This window comes from Tursiops truncatus, chromosome 6, assembly GCF_011762595.2.
Source record: "Tursiops truncatus isolate mTurTru1 chromosome 6, mTurTru1.mat.Y, whole genome shotgun sequence".
NCBI lineage: Eukaryota > Metazoa > Chordata > Mammalia > Artiodactyla > Delphinidae > Tursiops > Tursiops truncatus.
The window spans coordinates 109,656,216-109,672,851 of NC_047039.1; the positions used below are offsets into that span (position 1 = coordinate 109,656,216).

The following is a 16,636-nucleotide window of genomic DNA, read 5'->3' on the forward strand; positions in this document are numbered from 1 at the left end:
TCTGGGTCCAGCCTCCGCCAGGAGTGCCGACCAGCCCACTGACTAGCTGGGCTGTGAAGTCCAAGTGTGTTCTCATGCTCCTGCCCCGTCTGCCAGGCCGCAGGCCTCCCTGGCGAGACCCATTTTTGATAAAGACCACACCGCCCTGCTCCCTTCACACCCCGTCAGAGCCCGGGCAATCCGTCTTCCTCCTGGCGTCGCCTCTGCATTGTCTAAGGGTCTGGAAGACGTGCTGGGGTTTTTGCTTCTTGCTTTCACAGAGAGGGGTTGGGAAGGAGATGTGTGCAGGGAAGGAAGGAGGGCCCGCCCACTGGAATCCTTGGGAAAGACCTCAGGGGCTGGGACGCCTCTCTGCTCTCCCCTCTGGAACAAACTCGGGTTCTCCAAGGTTCTTCTAGCTCTGCGGCCTCCAGGGGCCACTTGGAGCAGAGTCGGTTTCCATTCCCTTCTTCGTAGATTTGATAACGGCTTGCATTTATCGAGCATCTACTGTATTCCTGGCCCTGTGGTGAACACGTGACCTGCATCAGTCCTGACCCCCACGGGGCGGGAACTCGTATCATTCCCATTTTACAGATGCATCGCCTGAGCCCAGAGAGAGGAAGGGGCTTTCTCCAGGTCACTCCTCCCTGGTTCTGGCCTTGCTACTCATACCTGTAGAAGGTGGCAGAGGAGCCATGAGCCAGGCTGCCTGTCTCTCTTCTAGGTGGTCTTTGTGCTGACGGGGGACTGTGGTGACCGTACTCATCCTGGCTACCTGGCCTACGAGGAGATTGCTGCCACCAGCTCCGGGCAGGTGTTCCACCTGGACAGGCAGCAGGTGACCGAGGTGAGCCGGCCCTGACGTGCTGCATCTCTGGGCGGCTCGGCCCATGGGCTGGTTGCCATCACGGATGAGCGGTGCCGAGCGCTCTCACCACAGCAGGAAGCGCAGGAAGCCCGGTGCTCAGGGATTTTGGGCATCATCTGGCCAAACCCTCTCGCTCGCCCCCAAAGCAGGTGCTGCGGGTTTCTCAGTTTCGCCTGTAAAAAGATTGGGGCTTGAAGGAGCACCCCGGGTTTTAGCCCGGGTCCCCCAGGAGGTCCAGGCTGGTAGGATAGATCTAACAAAGGCTGGCAGAGCGGGGGGGAGCTTCTCCTCAGAGTCGAGGAGCCCAGGAGTGGGTGGAGGAGCATGGGGGCGGCCATCAGATTTGGGCTGTGTTGCTGGGACAGGAAGTCGAGCTTGGGGACTTGGCAGGGAGAGGATTGCTTGGCCCTGAAGCCTGACGTGCAGGACTGCTGATGCCCCAGCGCTGACCGGGTGTCTGCGTCCTCATCTCGGTCTTGGACCAGGTGCCTGCCCTTCCTCCCCTCCAGGCTCCATCAGTTGCTCAGGTCTCTCCCCGCTTTCCCTCTGCCCAGCACGTCCATTCCTCCCCAGGAGCCAGAGGGATCCTTCCAGTGGCATGTTGGTAAATGTTTCACAACCATCTCTCTCTGGAAGGAACAAGAATGCCCGCTTCCATAGTTTAAATACTCCTACTTTGGCTGGTTTCAAGCTGCCGTCATGAAGTCACAGAGCATGGGAAGTGATGCTCATAATTGGCTTTCTTGAGCCTGTATGAGCCGGTCCTGCATCCCACTGGACCCTCTAAAACAAATCTGACCAACAGGTCCCGCCCCCTTGTCCCCTGGAACAGGTCCAGACCCTTATCTGAGCTCTGCCTCTCGGAGCCTATGGCCTGTGTTCTCCCCCGTTCCCGCTGCTGCCGCCCTGCTGGCCTCTCTGCTCTTTCTTCAGTGCCCCGTGTCTTTCCTCCCCCAGGGCCTTTGCTCGTGTGGCTTGTTTTTCCAGCTTCTCCTCCCCTGGCCCCTCATCTTCCCAGTCTTAGCTGAAATACACCTTCCTCGATTTCCCATCAAATTAAGTCTCCTATCATACCCTCTCCCAGCTCTCTGTACTGCTTTATAGAATCATAGTTTTGCAGCTGTGCGATTATTTAATGCCATTAGGCTGTGAGCTCCCTGAGGGCAGGGCCCTTAAGTTCCTGTCTGCTACGGTATCTCCAGCACCTGGTACAGCCACCAGCAGGGAGCAGGTGTTTGGTAAGTAGCTGGTGAAGGGATGACATGGAGTCCCTTGTGCGTGAGGAAGAGGAAGATGAGAAGAACAGCGTCTCTGAGGCCACCGCGGCCCCGGGCCAGCCCTGCTCTTGCCTCCGGGAGAGGGTATGGTGTGTTGTATGTTTATGATCTCCAGGGCCGTGTTTAGGTTAGCGCCTTCGCTCCCTGTTGAAAGATGGCGTTTATGCTTCTCTGCTACACAAGAGGATTTATTTCTTTTGGCGTGTCAGCGTGCTCTGGTACTAAGCCACCCAAGCAAAGGTGGGAGGCATTTCAGAGTGGAATGACGGCTTGGTCCCTGTTTTGGCGGTGTCCTATCTGGGCAGTTGCTCGGGAACTGGGTTCCTGCTGGGGCAAATCAGACGTCAGGCGTCTGGGTGGGTCGGTGGAGGACCGCTTGCTCAGGTGTGGGGCTGGACTCTCCTAGCCTCTCCCTCAAGCCATGGCACCTGGGGCGAGCCCCTGGCTCCTGGCCGTGGTGCCAGCCTTCTGCCGTGGCAGCCTGGCCGGGCAGGACACGTCTGACGTGGTAGGACATCCGATGGCCAGGATTGGCTGCCCCTGGCTAGGGGCCTGGATCCCGCTCCTCCCTGAATAGAGATCTGTCATTCGTTAGCTTCATGCCTTGTACCTGGCCCCTTCCAGATGTCCCCAGACATTTGGCAAGCCTGGGAAGGTAGCCGGGGCAGCCAGGGCCGTGGTCATCCCCCCAGGAGAGGGAACAGTGTCTTTGCCCAAGCCAAGGGGGCTCCGGCTAGAAGAAGTTGCAAAAGTCCCCCAAACCCCGCCTGTGTAGTCAGTTCTTTGACCATTTCAAAGTGTGTCCAGTATGGCAGGAAAGACACATAGAGTGCGTTCCCTCTTCCCTTCATTTACCGAGCGCGTTCTCTCTTCCCTTCATTTACCGAGCGCGTACTCTGCGCTGGTGCAGCTTTAGGTGCTGGGCACCGAGAGATTATCCATCAATCTTACGTCTCTGTGCTTTCGGGCGTTTAGCTTTTTCCACCTTTGAGATTCCAGCGTAACTAAAGGAGGGTGAAGATCCTGTCGCCCTGGGAGGGGTAACCTGTAGCTTTTGCCATCCTTCAGCGGACAGGGGAAGCAGGCAGCGTGACCCCTTGGGCCTGTCCCAGAGGTGTGCATTTTTAATTAGGACTTAGCTAGGTCCAAGAACCCCCTTGCCCCAGCACATCTTTCCCACAGGCTTCCCCCCAGCTCAGACCCAGCTCAACGTCCTGTCCCCAGGTCCAACAGAACGGTCAGAATTTCTGGGAGAGCCCATCATCCTGAAGCCCTCTGGGGTCCTGGGAAGTCCCACTCTGGGGGCTCAGACCCTTTCCCTGTCCAGCACCAGCAGGTACAAATATGACAAATTGCTCAGAATCTGGGCATTAACCAGGGGAAAGGTGAACTGCCCTCTAAGACAGTAAGGGGGAGGGGGAGGGGAGGTCAGATTAACAGGTGGTTTGGATTAACAGATCAGGAGACACAGGCCCTGGAGATGACCTCATCCTGGACCCTTCCCAGAGGAGGTGGGGTGGTAGGGGGTTAAGGTCACATGCTGTCTTCAGACCCCAGCTCTGCCACCTGTCTGCTGTGTGACCTTGAGCACAGCACCTAACGTCTCTGGGCCTTTGTTTCCTCAGCTGCGCCGTTGGGTTATGAGGGCTACTGCCTGGAGAGATGGTGACAAGGGTAGGAGGAAGACCTCTGCATGAGGCCAGGCACCAGGGAGCCCTGGGGGAGGGTTAGTGGTGGCCGTACCTCCAGCGCCTGCGCTTCTGTGTGGAGCGCAGAACACATACACCCCAGCTCTAGCGAAGCCCCCTCAGGGGTAAGAGCTTTCTCTGGAAAAGGTTCTCAGGAAGGTAAAGGCTGGGCCCAGTGCCCCGTGGTGCCCAGTTGTCAAGGGCCCTCAGTTTTCTGATCTGTGGTTCTCGAGGCCCATTTGACGCCCCCGGCCCCAGCTTCCCCGCTCGGTTTCCTCACCCCGACTGTCAGATGCTTTGGGAGGAGACTCGGGGGATGATTTATCTGCTGTGAACCGCTGAGCGGCAACCATCTGGCCAGGGTTGCAGCGCCAGATTCTCTCATTCTTTCCCCATCAGCAACAGAGATGAGCCCCAGTGCATTGCTGGCTCCCAGGCCCCCCTGTCCTGCTAACATCTGGAAGCCATTACCTTCGCAAATAAACATTGCTCGATGAAGGCTGTCTGCTCAGAAGTTTCCCTCGATTCCTCTCTGAGTCCCCGGGCCATCGCCAGGCCCAGAAGCCTTTGCCCCCAGGCCTGGGCCTGCAGCCGCTTGGCCTTGCTGTGGGCAAGAGGGTCAGCTCCCCCAGCTCTGGAGTGGTGATGTGCTTACAGGGCAGCCCTCGTGGGCGGGCTGCCTCCTGACGGGGTCGCTGGCCTCCTGTCTCCTCTCCGTGCAGTAGCCTGAGCTCTTGGGCATCTTCTCTCCATCAAAAAATCCTAGAAAGAGCTTGTAATGACAGTTGCAACACAGTAGCGGGTGTGACCCATCTGGGTAATTGTCAACGAGTGCTGCCACCCCCTTCTGGCAGCTTTGCTCATTTCTGATTGCCTCCTGACCCCTGAGAAGGCCTGGCCCCGGGGGGAGAAGGACAGTGGTCACAGAGCTGTTGCTTTGCTGTCGGGGAGCTGCCTCGCTTACCTCACCAGCTTCTGTCTGCCTTTCTAGCCGGGAGCCTTAGCTGCTGCTTCTGATCGACCTCCACACGGACGAAGAGCCTTGCCTTCATTTCTTAACCAAAATAGGTGGGATCTTTTCAAGAGAAACATCCCTTAGAAAGTTAGGCAGAAACAGAAGAATGGAGTAGCTCCAAATATAAAAACAGAGGAGTTTTCAGAACACAGAATTCTCGTCCAGTGATAACTGAAATCTAGCTGTAAAATCTAGGCGCACATGTTCTAGCTCAGTCTGACCAAAACACATTCATTTTCCAAATCTCGAGCAATTCTTCCAATTCCCTTCTGTACCCTTTCCCTTCCACGGAAGATCACATGGCAGGCAGAGCTGGAGGACTGTCGTTTAGAGCAAGGATGGCCAATGTGTAACATGCCAGACACCGCGTTCTAATTCCAGATCCACGGCAGACTTGCTGCTCGATCACAGACCTTTTTCTAATTGCGGCTGAACGTGGCTTCACATTTCTCAAAACAGTATTCCAGGAAGTCACTTCCTGTTGATTAGAACTGGTAAACGACAGGATACTCCTATGGTGGCTCAGGTATATTCGAAAGTCATGCTTGTAAAGACGTACTTGTTCCTTTCAATTGATTTTTGCTTAAACATTTTCTGTGAGAAGTGTCAAAGATATAGAAAAGTAAAAACGGGGACTTCCCTGGTGGCGCAGTGGTTAAGAATCCGCCTGCCGATGCAGGGAACACGGGTTCGGGCCCTGGTCCGGGAAGATCCCGCAAGCCGCAGAGCAACTAAGCCCATGGGCCACAACTACTGAGCCTGCGCTCTAGAGCCCGTGAGCCACAACTACTGAGCCCAAGTGCCACAACTACCGAAGCCCACTCGCCTAGAGCCCGTGCTCCGCAACAAGAGAAGCCACCGCGATGGGAAGCCCTTACGCTGCAGCGAAGAGTAGCCCCTGCTCGCCGTGACTAGAGACAAAGCCCGCACGCAGCAACGAAGACCCAATGCAGCCAAAAATAAATTAAAACAAAAAAAAGATAGACTCCAGCGTAACCCACAACATCACCTGATAAAATGACTAGTACTTTGCTAGTATCAGCTGATGCCAAGCCCGTATTCAACTTTCCCTACTTGTCCTCAAAATGTCAAATCAGGATTTAATCAAGGGCTGTGCATTTCATTGGGTTCTTATGTCTGTTAAGTTTCCTTAAATCTGAAGTACCACCATTTTTTCATGCCACTAACTTGTTGGAGAGGTATTGCTTATACAGTGTCCCGTGTTGCGGATTCATCTGATTGTTTCCTTATTCAGGAAAATAAGTGGGATGGTACTTTGGAGAGAGAGTTACCTGTTACCTGATTTTCAACGGGACCTGTCTGAAAGAGGAAGATTTTAGAATGAATAAAAGCAGTTGTAGAAACAAAGGACATAAGATTTCTCAGTGTTGTGACAAGGGTCAGGAGGGGGCTGTCTTTGCTGTCTGCTTAGAGACATGGTCCTGCTTAGAGAGCATGGTGTCCAGGTGAGGGTGTGGTCTGAGGCCCCTTGGGCAGGGGATGGTGAACCACATGGCTCTGGGAGAGTTTCCGGATCTCCAGAGTTCATCAGTGTGTAAGGCTTCCAGGAGGGCTTCCTGGAGGAAGTGATGGGTGTCACAGAAGTTGGCCATGTGAGGAAGGAGGGAAGTCTTCCCAGCAGAGGGCACCCTTTGCTCCTTCTGGCCCAGCTGAGTCCTCTGGATGCCTTCATTCAGGTGTCACAGTTCTGAGCCCACAGGCCAAGAGGGTAGTGACGTGTGAATCGGGCAGTGGGGAGTGGGGTGGCCTCAGGTGACCTGGAAAGCCTGTATGCTGCCTAAAAGCCACCGGGGGACCGGATTTTGCACACAACTGGCAGCGTGTTAGGGACCCACCTCCTGTGGGCCAGGCACAAGCAAGACACCACGGGCACCTGCTAGTGTCAGCTTCTCACACCTGCCTTCCAGGTGCTGAAGTGGGTGGAGTCAGCAATCCAGACCTCCAAGGTGCACCTGCTGTCCACGGACCACGAGGAAGACGGCGAGCACACGTGGAAGATCCCCTTTGACCCCAGCCTGAAGGAGGTCACCATCTCCCTGAGTGGCCCGGGGCCCGAGATCGAAGTCCAAGACCCGCTGGGTACGTGCGCCCCAGGGCTGGCCTCCACCTTGGCCCTGAGACTGAGCTGGGAGTCCAGAATGGACAGAGAGAGAGGCCCTGGGGTGATAGGGGGTTTGGACATAAGGCTCCAGGAGCGAGGAGGGTAGGGGGAATGCCAAGTGAAGGGCAGGGAGGGTACCCGTGGTAGGTGAGGAAACAGGAAGGCCGTTAGCAGCCCGGCTAAGGGGAATTAAAATGATGACAGTTCCTGAGCTTCAAGGATCACATGGCATCTTCCCCGTGTTCCCTCAGTGGAGCTCTTCGGTGGCCTGGAGAGTCAGTGGGGGCAAGAATTAGTGGCACATCGTAGAGATGGGAAGCTGGGGCTCCGAGAGGTGGAGTGACTTGTCGGGTCGCCCAGGGTCAGTGTGATTCGGACCCGGTCTCCTGGCCCCATGGTGCTCTGCGAATGTCCTGAGTATTCAGGTCCAGAGGCCAGGGGTACAGCCGGCACCTGGGGAGGGATGAGGATGGCGATCAGGGTAAGATAGAGGCCCGGGTACCACCGAAGGCCTCTTGTCAGTTCCTCTAGGAAGCCCGAGGCTGGTGTTTGGAGCGCTGTGGGTTCCAGGGGACAGGGTGGGCCGCTGCCACCCCCAGGAAGTGGCTGGGCCGCTGCCACCCCCAGGAAGTGGCTGGGGACTAAGCGGTCCTTGGGGCTTCCACAGGGAGGATCCTGCAGAGGGACGAGGGCCTCGACGTGCTCCTCAACATCCCTGACTCGGCCAAGGTTGTGGCCTTTAAGCCTGAGCATCCTGGGCTGTGGTCCGTCAAGGTAGGGGGCCTGGGGTTCCTGGGGTTGGGGAGACCAGCTTCACCAACCCGAGATACCACCTCCCTCTCGCCGGGCGCTGCGAAGCTGAGAGCTGGAGCGTGGAGTGAAGTGGGCATATCAATAGAAGTAAAGGGTCAAGAACAGAGGAGGAGTATTCCGCCTTGCATCAGTGAGAGGAAGTGGAGCGGTTTGGGGTTAGTTAGGGAGCTTCTAAGAAAGGCTTACAGAAACCCCTTGAGTGTCCAGGTGGGTGACTGAGCTGTCCTGTGAAGAGTGCACAGAAGCAGCAAGGGTGACCTTGGGCTCAGAGGGACAGGACTGGCAGGGGGAGCAGGGTCTGCTGTAATCGGCAAGGTGCTGGGGGCAGGCTGGGCTCCTGACAGAGTATCCTGGGACGGGGCAGGCTGCTGCTTCAGGAGGATAGGACTCTTGCCGATCAGGCAAACATGCACGAGCCCCTGCTGGGCGCCAGGCACGGTGCTGTGTGCTGCAAGCACCGCTATCCTTCAAACTCTGAGCATCTTTGAGCCAAGAGCTCTCATGCCAAGGCAGGGGTTAGACGTGCAGGGGGACAGACCAGACCCGCGGGAGTTGGGGGCGGTGGTCGTGGGAAAGGCAGGGCAGCTTCGAGAGTGCTACTCAGGACAGTGCCCTAGCTGGGTTTCTCCCACTTCATTTGGGGAGCATCGTGCTGGGCCCCCAGGGAGCAGGTAAGTTGCCCACCTGTATGCAACGGCGGGAGAATTCCAGCTGCCGACTCCAGGCCGGGTCGGGTCGCCCGCCTCCTGCCTGGAGCTGGGGTGCTGGGTTCGGATGCCCCGGTGACGTGGGCCTGGGCCTGTGCTAGGTCTATAGCAGCGGCCGCCATTCGGTCAGGATCACGGGCATCAGCAACGTCGACTTCCGAGCTGGCTTCTCCACTCAGCCCTCCCTGGACCTCAGCCACACCATCGAGTGGCCCCTGCAAGGTACCGTGCTCCTGGCCCCAGGGCGATGCAGGGCCACCTTCTGCGGAGGTGGGGCTCGCCTTTGGGAAGTGGGGGGAGCTCTGGGGGGAGCCATGACTGTGTGACTATGGAACGGGCCTGCAGAGGCTGGGTCCAGCCTCTCTGTCACATCACCGTGAACTGCGCCCAGGGCCAGCACTCCCTCTGTCGGCTCCAGCCCAGGTGACCCTGGGACCGTTTACCTTTAGAACTTCCTCCCTGCCCCCCAAGGCCTCCAGGACCTCACGCAGTCCCGCTTACTACTCCTTCCCCTTGCTCTTTGTCGAGACTTATCTGTCCAGAGCCCCACTTCTTCCAGTGAACATCAGGCTGGTCCAATACTTTCCGAGGTGCTTGAGTGGACACCTTCCCCGAAGGGGGAACCAGTGTCTCACTCCGAGGGAACGAGCGTCCTGATGGACATTTAGGTGCCCCTGGAGGCCGATAGCCTGGGGGGACGTTGGAGGCGTAGGATCAGTTTTCCAATGAGAAGCCGCGCACTGGGTTCCGAGGTTGCCTACGTACCCCATCATGACTCCACCTGGAGGAAGCTGGACCCCAGAGCAGGCAGAGACTTCTAGCTCAGGGTGCCAGAGCTTCTTGCCAGAAAATGCCACCTGGCAGCCAGACCAGGGTCCCCATTTATAGTTTGGAAAATACGGTGTCTTGCCCCGGGTCCATCCGGGGGATTTTGCGAGGACCAGCTGAGCAGGGATGGGGACGACTAGACCGGGTCAGGCTAACTTTGGACCACAGAATAGTGACCCCTAAATGGTGTGTGCTGGATCCTTAGGGATTTCTTTCTAGTCTGTATCTCCTCTAATGTCTGTCATTCTTGTCAGCCCTTGTAGGTTTCCCTGCCAGGACCAGCAGTAATATCTTCAAAGTGAAAAAGGGGTCTGCGTGCTCATGTCGTGTTTGTTTCTGCCAGTGGGAGGGAGGGCCCGAGGCAGAGAAACTTAGCTCCTATTCTAAAGCCAAGAGAGAAAAGAAATCCTACATGAAGTGCTACAGTGGGGATTGAAAACTGGCCAGTCTCCAGTGGAAGAGGGTGAAGGGCGTGACCCTCTTTGGTTTCTGCTTCTGATAAAGATGTGGGTCCCAGACATCCAAAAGAGACAGAGAAACAGCAGGGCAATTGCAAATGATAAATAGCGATTGGTCTCAGTGCCAGGGGCACCAGGGAGTGGGCGAGGCTGTGGCTAACTGGACAGTGGGGGTCTGGGCCACAGCTGCTGCACGCCGTTGGCTGCTTCTTGCAATGCGGGAATGGCGCCCAGCGCTGACACATTGATTTTTCAAAGGAATCTGGTCTTCTAGATTTGTATGTGCCCCTTCCAGGTTGTTTGATACTTTTTCAAAAATGTGAAGACACTTCCTGGACCACATCCTCTGGTCCCTGGTTTATGATCAGTGAGAGGAAAAAAACAATGAAAAGCCACCTGCCAAGGGAGCGACCTGACTGTTCCCACATCAGCTTAGGAGACTATAAAACCCAAGTCCAGTTCTGTCTGTCCTGGGATAACGTGGAAAGTACATTTCAACAAGATAGAAAAGGAAACCAGAGGAAAGATGAGCATGGGGAAAGGATGGGCAGGAGTCAGCCTTCCCAAACCGGGGCGTGTGTCTCACCTCGGCCGGTCTCAGAGCCTGCCTGACGACAGCCAGCAGTTAGTGGTGGGGCAGGGGTGGGGGTACCCCTTCCCAGTTCTGCTCAGTGAGCGCCCCAGTCTGCACAGTAGAGGGGATGTAGCCATGGGAAGCCGTGGATTGAAGGGACACTGGTGTTTCAGGACCACGGACAGTAGCAAGCCCCCCCCCCCCCCCTTCTCTCCTTATCCCACCCAGCATTAGTTAGACCAGGGAAGAGAAGGTGAGGGAGCGGGGGAAGGTCAGGCAAGCAGGCTGCTCTCTGACTGTGGTCCTAGAGCCCCTGCTTGGGGAGGATCGTGGAGCCCAGCGCAGATGGCAGCATCTCCTTCCTCGCCCTTCGTCTGCAGGGGTGCCCATCTCCCTGGTGATCAACTCCACAGGCCTGCAGCCACCCGGCCACCTGGACTCAATGGAGCTCTCACACAGCTCAGGGCGGTCCCTCCTGACTTTGCCCATGCGGCTCCTCTCCAACGGATCCACCCATCAGCTGTGGGGTGGGCCGTCCTTCCGCACCCCCCAGGAGCGCTTCTACCTCAAGGTGAAGGGCAAGGACCATGAGGGAAACGCCCTCCTCCGCGTCTCTGGAGTTTCCTACCGTGGGGTGGCCCCAGGTGAGTGATTGGCTCTTACCACCCCCAGCTCCCTTGTTCCCTTGGAGGCTTATTTCTTTCCGGAAGGCTCTTCTGATTAGATTAGATTAAATTAGATTAGATTAGGAAATATTTGTTCATTAAACTTCTCTGGGCAGCAGGCTCTGCAAGGCATTATGCCAAATACTGAGATCTTCAGATGTAGCTTTCAGCTGAAGGATTTGCTGCAAAGTCATCCACCCATCCACGCATCCATCCATCTATCTTTCCATCCATCCACCTGTGCGTTCACCATTCCTTTTGTGTCGGTCATGGTACTAGGCACTGTAGACACAGCAGTGGGCAGGGCAGTGGGTATGGGTATGCCCTTCCCTAGTCATAATTGCTATCATAGTCGAAATCATGGTAATACTCATCTAGTCACCATTTTGAACACTTTCCGTGGGACAGTCCTGGGCCAAGCACTTGCCATGCATTAGCTCATTGAATGCTTACACAAGTTCTGAGATGTGTCCCCATTTTATAGCTGGGGAAGCCGAGCTCACCCATTTTATAGGGTTGCTCGAAGGGTTCTGTAAGCTAATGCACATAACAAGACGGCTCTTGGGTATTCAAGAGGCTGCACACAGGACGTGGGAACCGTGGACCGGGACCCTCCGCACAGCTGCTGTTACTGTGACGTCATTGTAGGTCATGTTGTGTTGGTTCCCATGTGTGTGGCTTTTGCTGGTTTCCCGTGTGTCCCTGAGGTCTCACCATCTGGGCTGGAAGCTCCCAGAGGGCAGGGCAAAGTCTTTGGCTTTCCAGATCTGCCTCTGGTCCTGGGGTGGGGTGGGGTCTGAGTTCACTGGCCATCGGCCTCCTTATTGGGCTTCGTTCCCTCTTCCAGCCCACTCCCCCCTCCCCTGGCAGTGACCGGGGAGGAGTTCAGAGGTGGATGACACTGGCACTCCATCATCAGCTCTGCTGGGGGTCATCTCACTTCATTTAAGGATGCAGGGAGGGTGCCAATGTGCCGGTGGCGACGTGGAGGACCTGGCGGACCCGAGTCGGGCAGGGTGGGGTCGGGGGCTTGGGACCCCTTCTTTCCGTCTCCTGGCCTCCACTCCCCTGCTGTGGCCCCTGGGCTTCTCCTCCCTTGGCCTTTTTTTACAGCTTTGAGGAGGAATTTTCAGGAAGCAATTTCAGCAGCCTCCGTTTCTCTCTCCTGTTCTTTCAGATGGCTCCCAGAGTTTTGAGTTTAGAGCTGGCTTTTGGTCTCCATGTCAGCTGTAGATTAAAGTGTGGAGGCGGGGTTGGGGGCGGGATGTGCCTCCCCTACTTTCCGGGTCTGGGAGGCTGGGAGTTTGACTGAGAGAAGGAGGCTCTGGGTTTGGAGACATGGGGGTGGGGAGGGCGGGGCCTCAGGTCCCTGGGCTCTTCGAGCTCAAGGAAGAGGGAGCCGGAGTTGGCCCGGCAGAGGCTTCCAGTGCGTGGGGGTGAGTGATGGCTGCTGGGCACGCAGCTGAGGACGTGGCTGGATGGGCCAACGCCCCTCTCCCCTGGGATGTGGCAGGGAGCCTGTAGCATGATGTCACCAGCCACCCTCCCACCTCCAGCTCTATGCTCAGAGGAGGTCTGGCACATTGCCTCAGCCTCGGAGCATTTCTGGTGGGGATGGGGGAGAGGGCAGTGCGAGGGTTCAGCACACGTCCGTGATTGCCCAGTGAGGCATGGACAGTCCAAGACTGACCCTGGGTGACAGTTCTCAAACTTTTCCACTGAAGTAATTCCAAGAGCCAGGGAGAGAATATGTATCACCCCAAGGCCAGGGTCAGGCGAGGGGGGCAGTGGCATCTGATGGGGTTCCCAAGAGGCTCATCCCAAGCTGTGGGATTTCGTGGAAATCTCTTATTTTATCTCAAAAATGCGTGTGAATTTTGTATTCACAGCCATGCTCCAAGTATGCTTACTTTTCAAAAAAAAAAAGGTTTCCCTCCCACAACTTTGGGTAAAACTGACCCTCCAGGCAGACGAGCAGCCTCACAGCCCTACCCACACCCCCGGGGAGTCCTGTCTGGGGAGCATTTCGTCAGATTTCAGGGCTGGTTTGACTTCTCTGCCCCACAGACTTGCTAAAATGGTGGCACAGGCTGGTCCGTCCTGGCCAGGCTTCTCACAAACCATAAAAAGCCCATGAGTTTTCATTGACGGAGCCGGTCCTGCCACATGCATGTGCCAGGTGCTTTCCACGCCCCATCTCTCACCAGCTCCTCACAGCAACACGATGAGGTCAGTCACCCAATTAACCCCATTTTACAGAGGTGGAAACTGAGGCTTCAGGAGGCGACGCGACCTGCCCTTGGCAACCACTGGATGGTGGTGCCAGAGATTGTATCCCGGCCTTCTTTCCCCGGCTCATCCCTGTGGGTCTCTGTGTCACTGGAGGGATCCTGAGTGCTGGTCCTTGCCCACAGGTGCCCCCCTGGTCAGCATGCCCCCCAGGATCCACGGCTACCTGCACCAGCCCCTGGTGGTCTCCTGCTCTGTGCACAGCGCCCTCCCCTTCTGGCTACAGCTGCGGCGGGATGGAGCCAGGCTGGGCGAGGAGAGGCACTTTCAGTGAGTGGCTCAGGGCCAACCGTTGTTCCCAGCCCCAGGGCTCCTGGGGGCCTGATGCCCTGGAGGGATCTAAGGGGAGTGGGTGGCAGGAGTGGGACCTTGGTCTCAGTCATATTGCCCTCCTGGGCACCTCCCAGCTTGGCCAGGGATGGGGGAGGGTGGTTCCCTGAGGCTCCCACTGCTGCTGGAAGAGCCATGGGCCTTCCTCAGCTTCTGAAAACTCAACCCATGCAGGCCCAGCTCTGTGCTGGTCAGGGCAGGAAGGACCCTCTTGAGAACCTCCCCGCTATGGTTGGAAGTCCAGGGCTCAGAGAGGGGAAGGCACTTAGAGTCACATAGCATATCATGGGATTTGCATGTCCTTGGCCGTCTGCCTCTTCTTACCGAGTCTCCAGGAGGATTTGCGACCTCCCTTCTGGGCAAGATTCAGGGGACCAAGCCCCCCAGTGTCTGGACGAGGCTGGGGGACCGTCTCCAGCTGTTCGTTGTCCACAGGGGGTCAGGGAACAGCAGCTGGGAGATCCCGCGGGCCTCCAAGGCTGAGGAAGGCACATATGAATGCACGGCGGTCAGCGGGGCTGGGACCGGACGAGCAAAGGCCCAGATGGTCGTCACAGGTCTGTCTCTTTGGGCCTGTCCGCATATCCCCTCCCCACCCACTTCCTGATTTTTCCCTCTAGGATTTCCTCCCAGGGTTTCTCCATCTGTGGGCAAGCATGCCAGCCAACTGCTGGGGCCTGTCCGTCATCCAGAGTCTGATGCCCACACGGCACCTGCTTGCTGGCTCCCCGCCCCCCCTCCCCGTTTGGGCTGTTTCACCCATGAATGGCCTGTGAGTCTCAGCTGCAGCTTGGACTGTGTCCGCCGCCACCAGCCTCAATCCCATCCCTGACCTCTTGGCCAGGCCCTCACAGGGGCCGCCGTCCATCCCATCGTTCCCAACCCTTAACCTGCTTCCAGGTCCCGCCGCCGTGGCACCATTGAGCTCAGGGAGGCTGGCAATGCCACAGACCCTCCTAAAAATGAATGGCCTTTATTTTTAAAATAATGAACCTAAGCTGTCTTGAAGAGGAGAAAAGGGGCCCGGGGAGAGATCAGCCGCTCTAAGTGGTCCTAAACTCACACAAAATCACGCATGCTCCCTGCAGGAAGACTGGAAACTATAAACCAGCAGAAAAGCTCGGAATGACCTGTGATCCCTCTGTTCTAGAGATGACCTTGATAGCATTTTGATTTACTTTCTTTCAGACCTTTATCTATGTGTGCATTTTAACAAAAATGGGATAATATTACACGTTCTTAAAACAGCCTGATTTGTTTTCATCTAACACTGTAGCGGGTCAGCAAATATTTTACTATAAATGGTAAGTACAGAAAAGTAGAACAGTGTAAGGAAGTTTGCACGTGCATTTATTAGACTTAATGATTGCTAGTCTTTTGCCATACTTGCCTTTTCATTTGATGGCCCAACTATTTTATTTTAAATTTTAATTTTATTGGAGTGTAGTAGATTTACAACGTTGAGTTAATTTCAGGTGTACGGCAAAGCGATTCAGTTATACATCTAACTGAATACATTCTTTATCTACATATAACTGAATATATGTATATTCAGTTATACATATATTCATTCTTTTTTTAGATTCTTTTCTCTTGTAGGTTATCACAGATATGGCTAAACTCTTTTAAACTAAATTGTAGGCATCCTGACATTTCAGTATGTATCTCTTTTAAAAACATAGATTTTCCCATATAATAGATTCTATGATTACACCTAATAAAATGAATAATAAGTAATGCCTTAATACTACTTAATTTTGTCTGGAGTCAAATCTCCCCATTAGTATCCTTGCACATCACGGTCATTGACATGTGGATGCAGCTTTTTGCCTGCAGGTCCTGCAGACTGTCCCTGGATAGACGGTCTCTGACCTGTCTCTTCTTACGACCTTTTCTTGTTGAGAGGGAGGGTTTCTTAGCTCTTTCCTCCTTTGGTGCAGTGGCCTTCCTTAGTTCCACATTTGGCTGCTACTTGTACAGAGAATCGCTCTGTACTTGTTACTCTTTCCCTCTTGAGGGTGACTTCCGAGGCTTTATCCCCCAGGGCAGAATTATTGGTTCAAAGGGTGTGAAGAGTGGTGTAGCTCTTGCTAAATATTGCAGTTCGGTGTTGTGTGGAAGGTAGGCGCGCGCGGGCGCGCGTGCACATGTGCGTGCGCGCGCGCACACACACGCACGCGCGCGCACGCACGCACGCACGCATGCACGCAGCCTCCTCGACCGTGTGGTGGCGCCGTCCGGGCATGGTGAGCAGATGCTGGTGAACTGCTCTGCTGGCTGATGTGTCCTGAGGAATGCGGTGGGCTCCGGGGTCTGGACACCACCAGGGCATGCAGGATGGCCCCCTCCCTGTGTCAACCACTCAGTGCCTCCTGTACTCCTGTTCCTGCAGACCCCCCGCCGCAGGTGGTCCCTGTCCCCAACGTGACCGTGTCCTCTGGAGAGACCGCCATCCTGTCCTGCCGGGTCCTGGGCGAGGCCCCCTACAACCTGACGTGGGTCCGGGACTGGCGAGTCCTGTCGGCCTCGACGGGCAGAGTCACCCAGTTGGCCAACCTGTCCCTGGAGGTCAGGGACATCACCCCCAGTGACGGCGGGCGGTACCAGTGCATGGCCAGCAACTCCAACGGGGTCACGAGGGCGTCCGTCTGGCTCCTGGTGCGAGGTGAGGCTGCCGTCCTCCCAATTCAACACAATACCTAGCATTTCCCTCCAAAGTCCATCAATCCATCCCTCTGCCCAGACATCACCTCTGGCGGGCAATGTCAGCCCTTTCAGTGTTTTCTCAACCTTCAGAGGAAGAGGATTCTGTAGCCTTCCAGCCTAAGTGTAGTGGTTCTCACTGTTGGGAAGTTCATCCTCATATCTGACCTAAATTTCTACTGCTGTCGGCCAAGCCAATTTCCTTGAGTCCTGTCCTCTTCCCCTGCCATGGAACACCTCCATTACCTACCCCTCTCAATATGCAGGACAGAGATGGAACAGTGGAAACTTCCGAAAGCCCAGAGATCAGACATGCT

The 16,636-nt window shown here is 55.9% G+C and overlaps 1 protein-coding gene across 4 annotated transcripts in view; it reads left to right on the forward strand.

The window, feature by feature from the left end:
* HMCN2 (hemicentin 2) overlaps positions 1-16,636 on the forward strand; it is a 150,687-nt gene that overhangs the window by 22,385 nt on the left and 111,666 nt on the right. For 3 of the 4 annotated variants that reach the window (XM_073806725.1, XM_073806727.1, XM_073806724.1), the window contains exons 4-11: positions 707-829; positions 6,759-6,930; positions 7,620-7,726; positions 8,574-8,694; positions 10,713-10,976; positions 13,412-13,556; positions 14,052-14,173; positions 16,009-16,281. In XM_073806725.1, coding sequence (XP_073662826.1) covers positions 707-829; positions 6,759-6,930; positions 7,620-7,726; positions 8,574-8,694; positions 10,713-10,976; positions 13,412-13,556; positions 14,052-14,173; positions 16,009-16,281 — 1,327 coding nt within the window. The remainder of the gene's footprint in view (positions 1-706; positions 830-6,758; positions 6,931-7,619; positions 7,727-8,573; positions 8,695-10,712; positions 10,977-13,411; positions 13,557-14,051; positions 14,174-16,008; positions 16,282-16,636) is intronic. The other variant, XM_073806723.1, reaches the window with a different exon arrangement.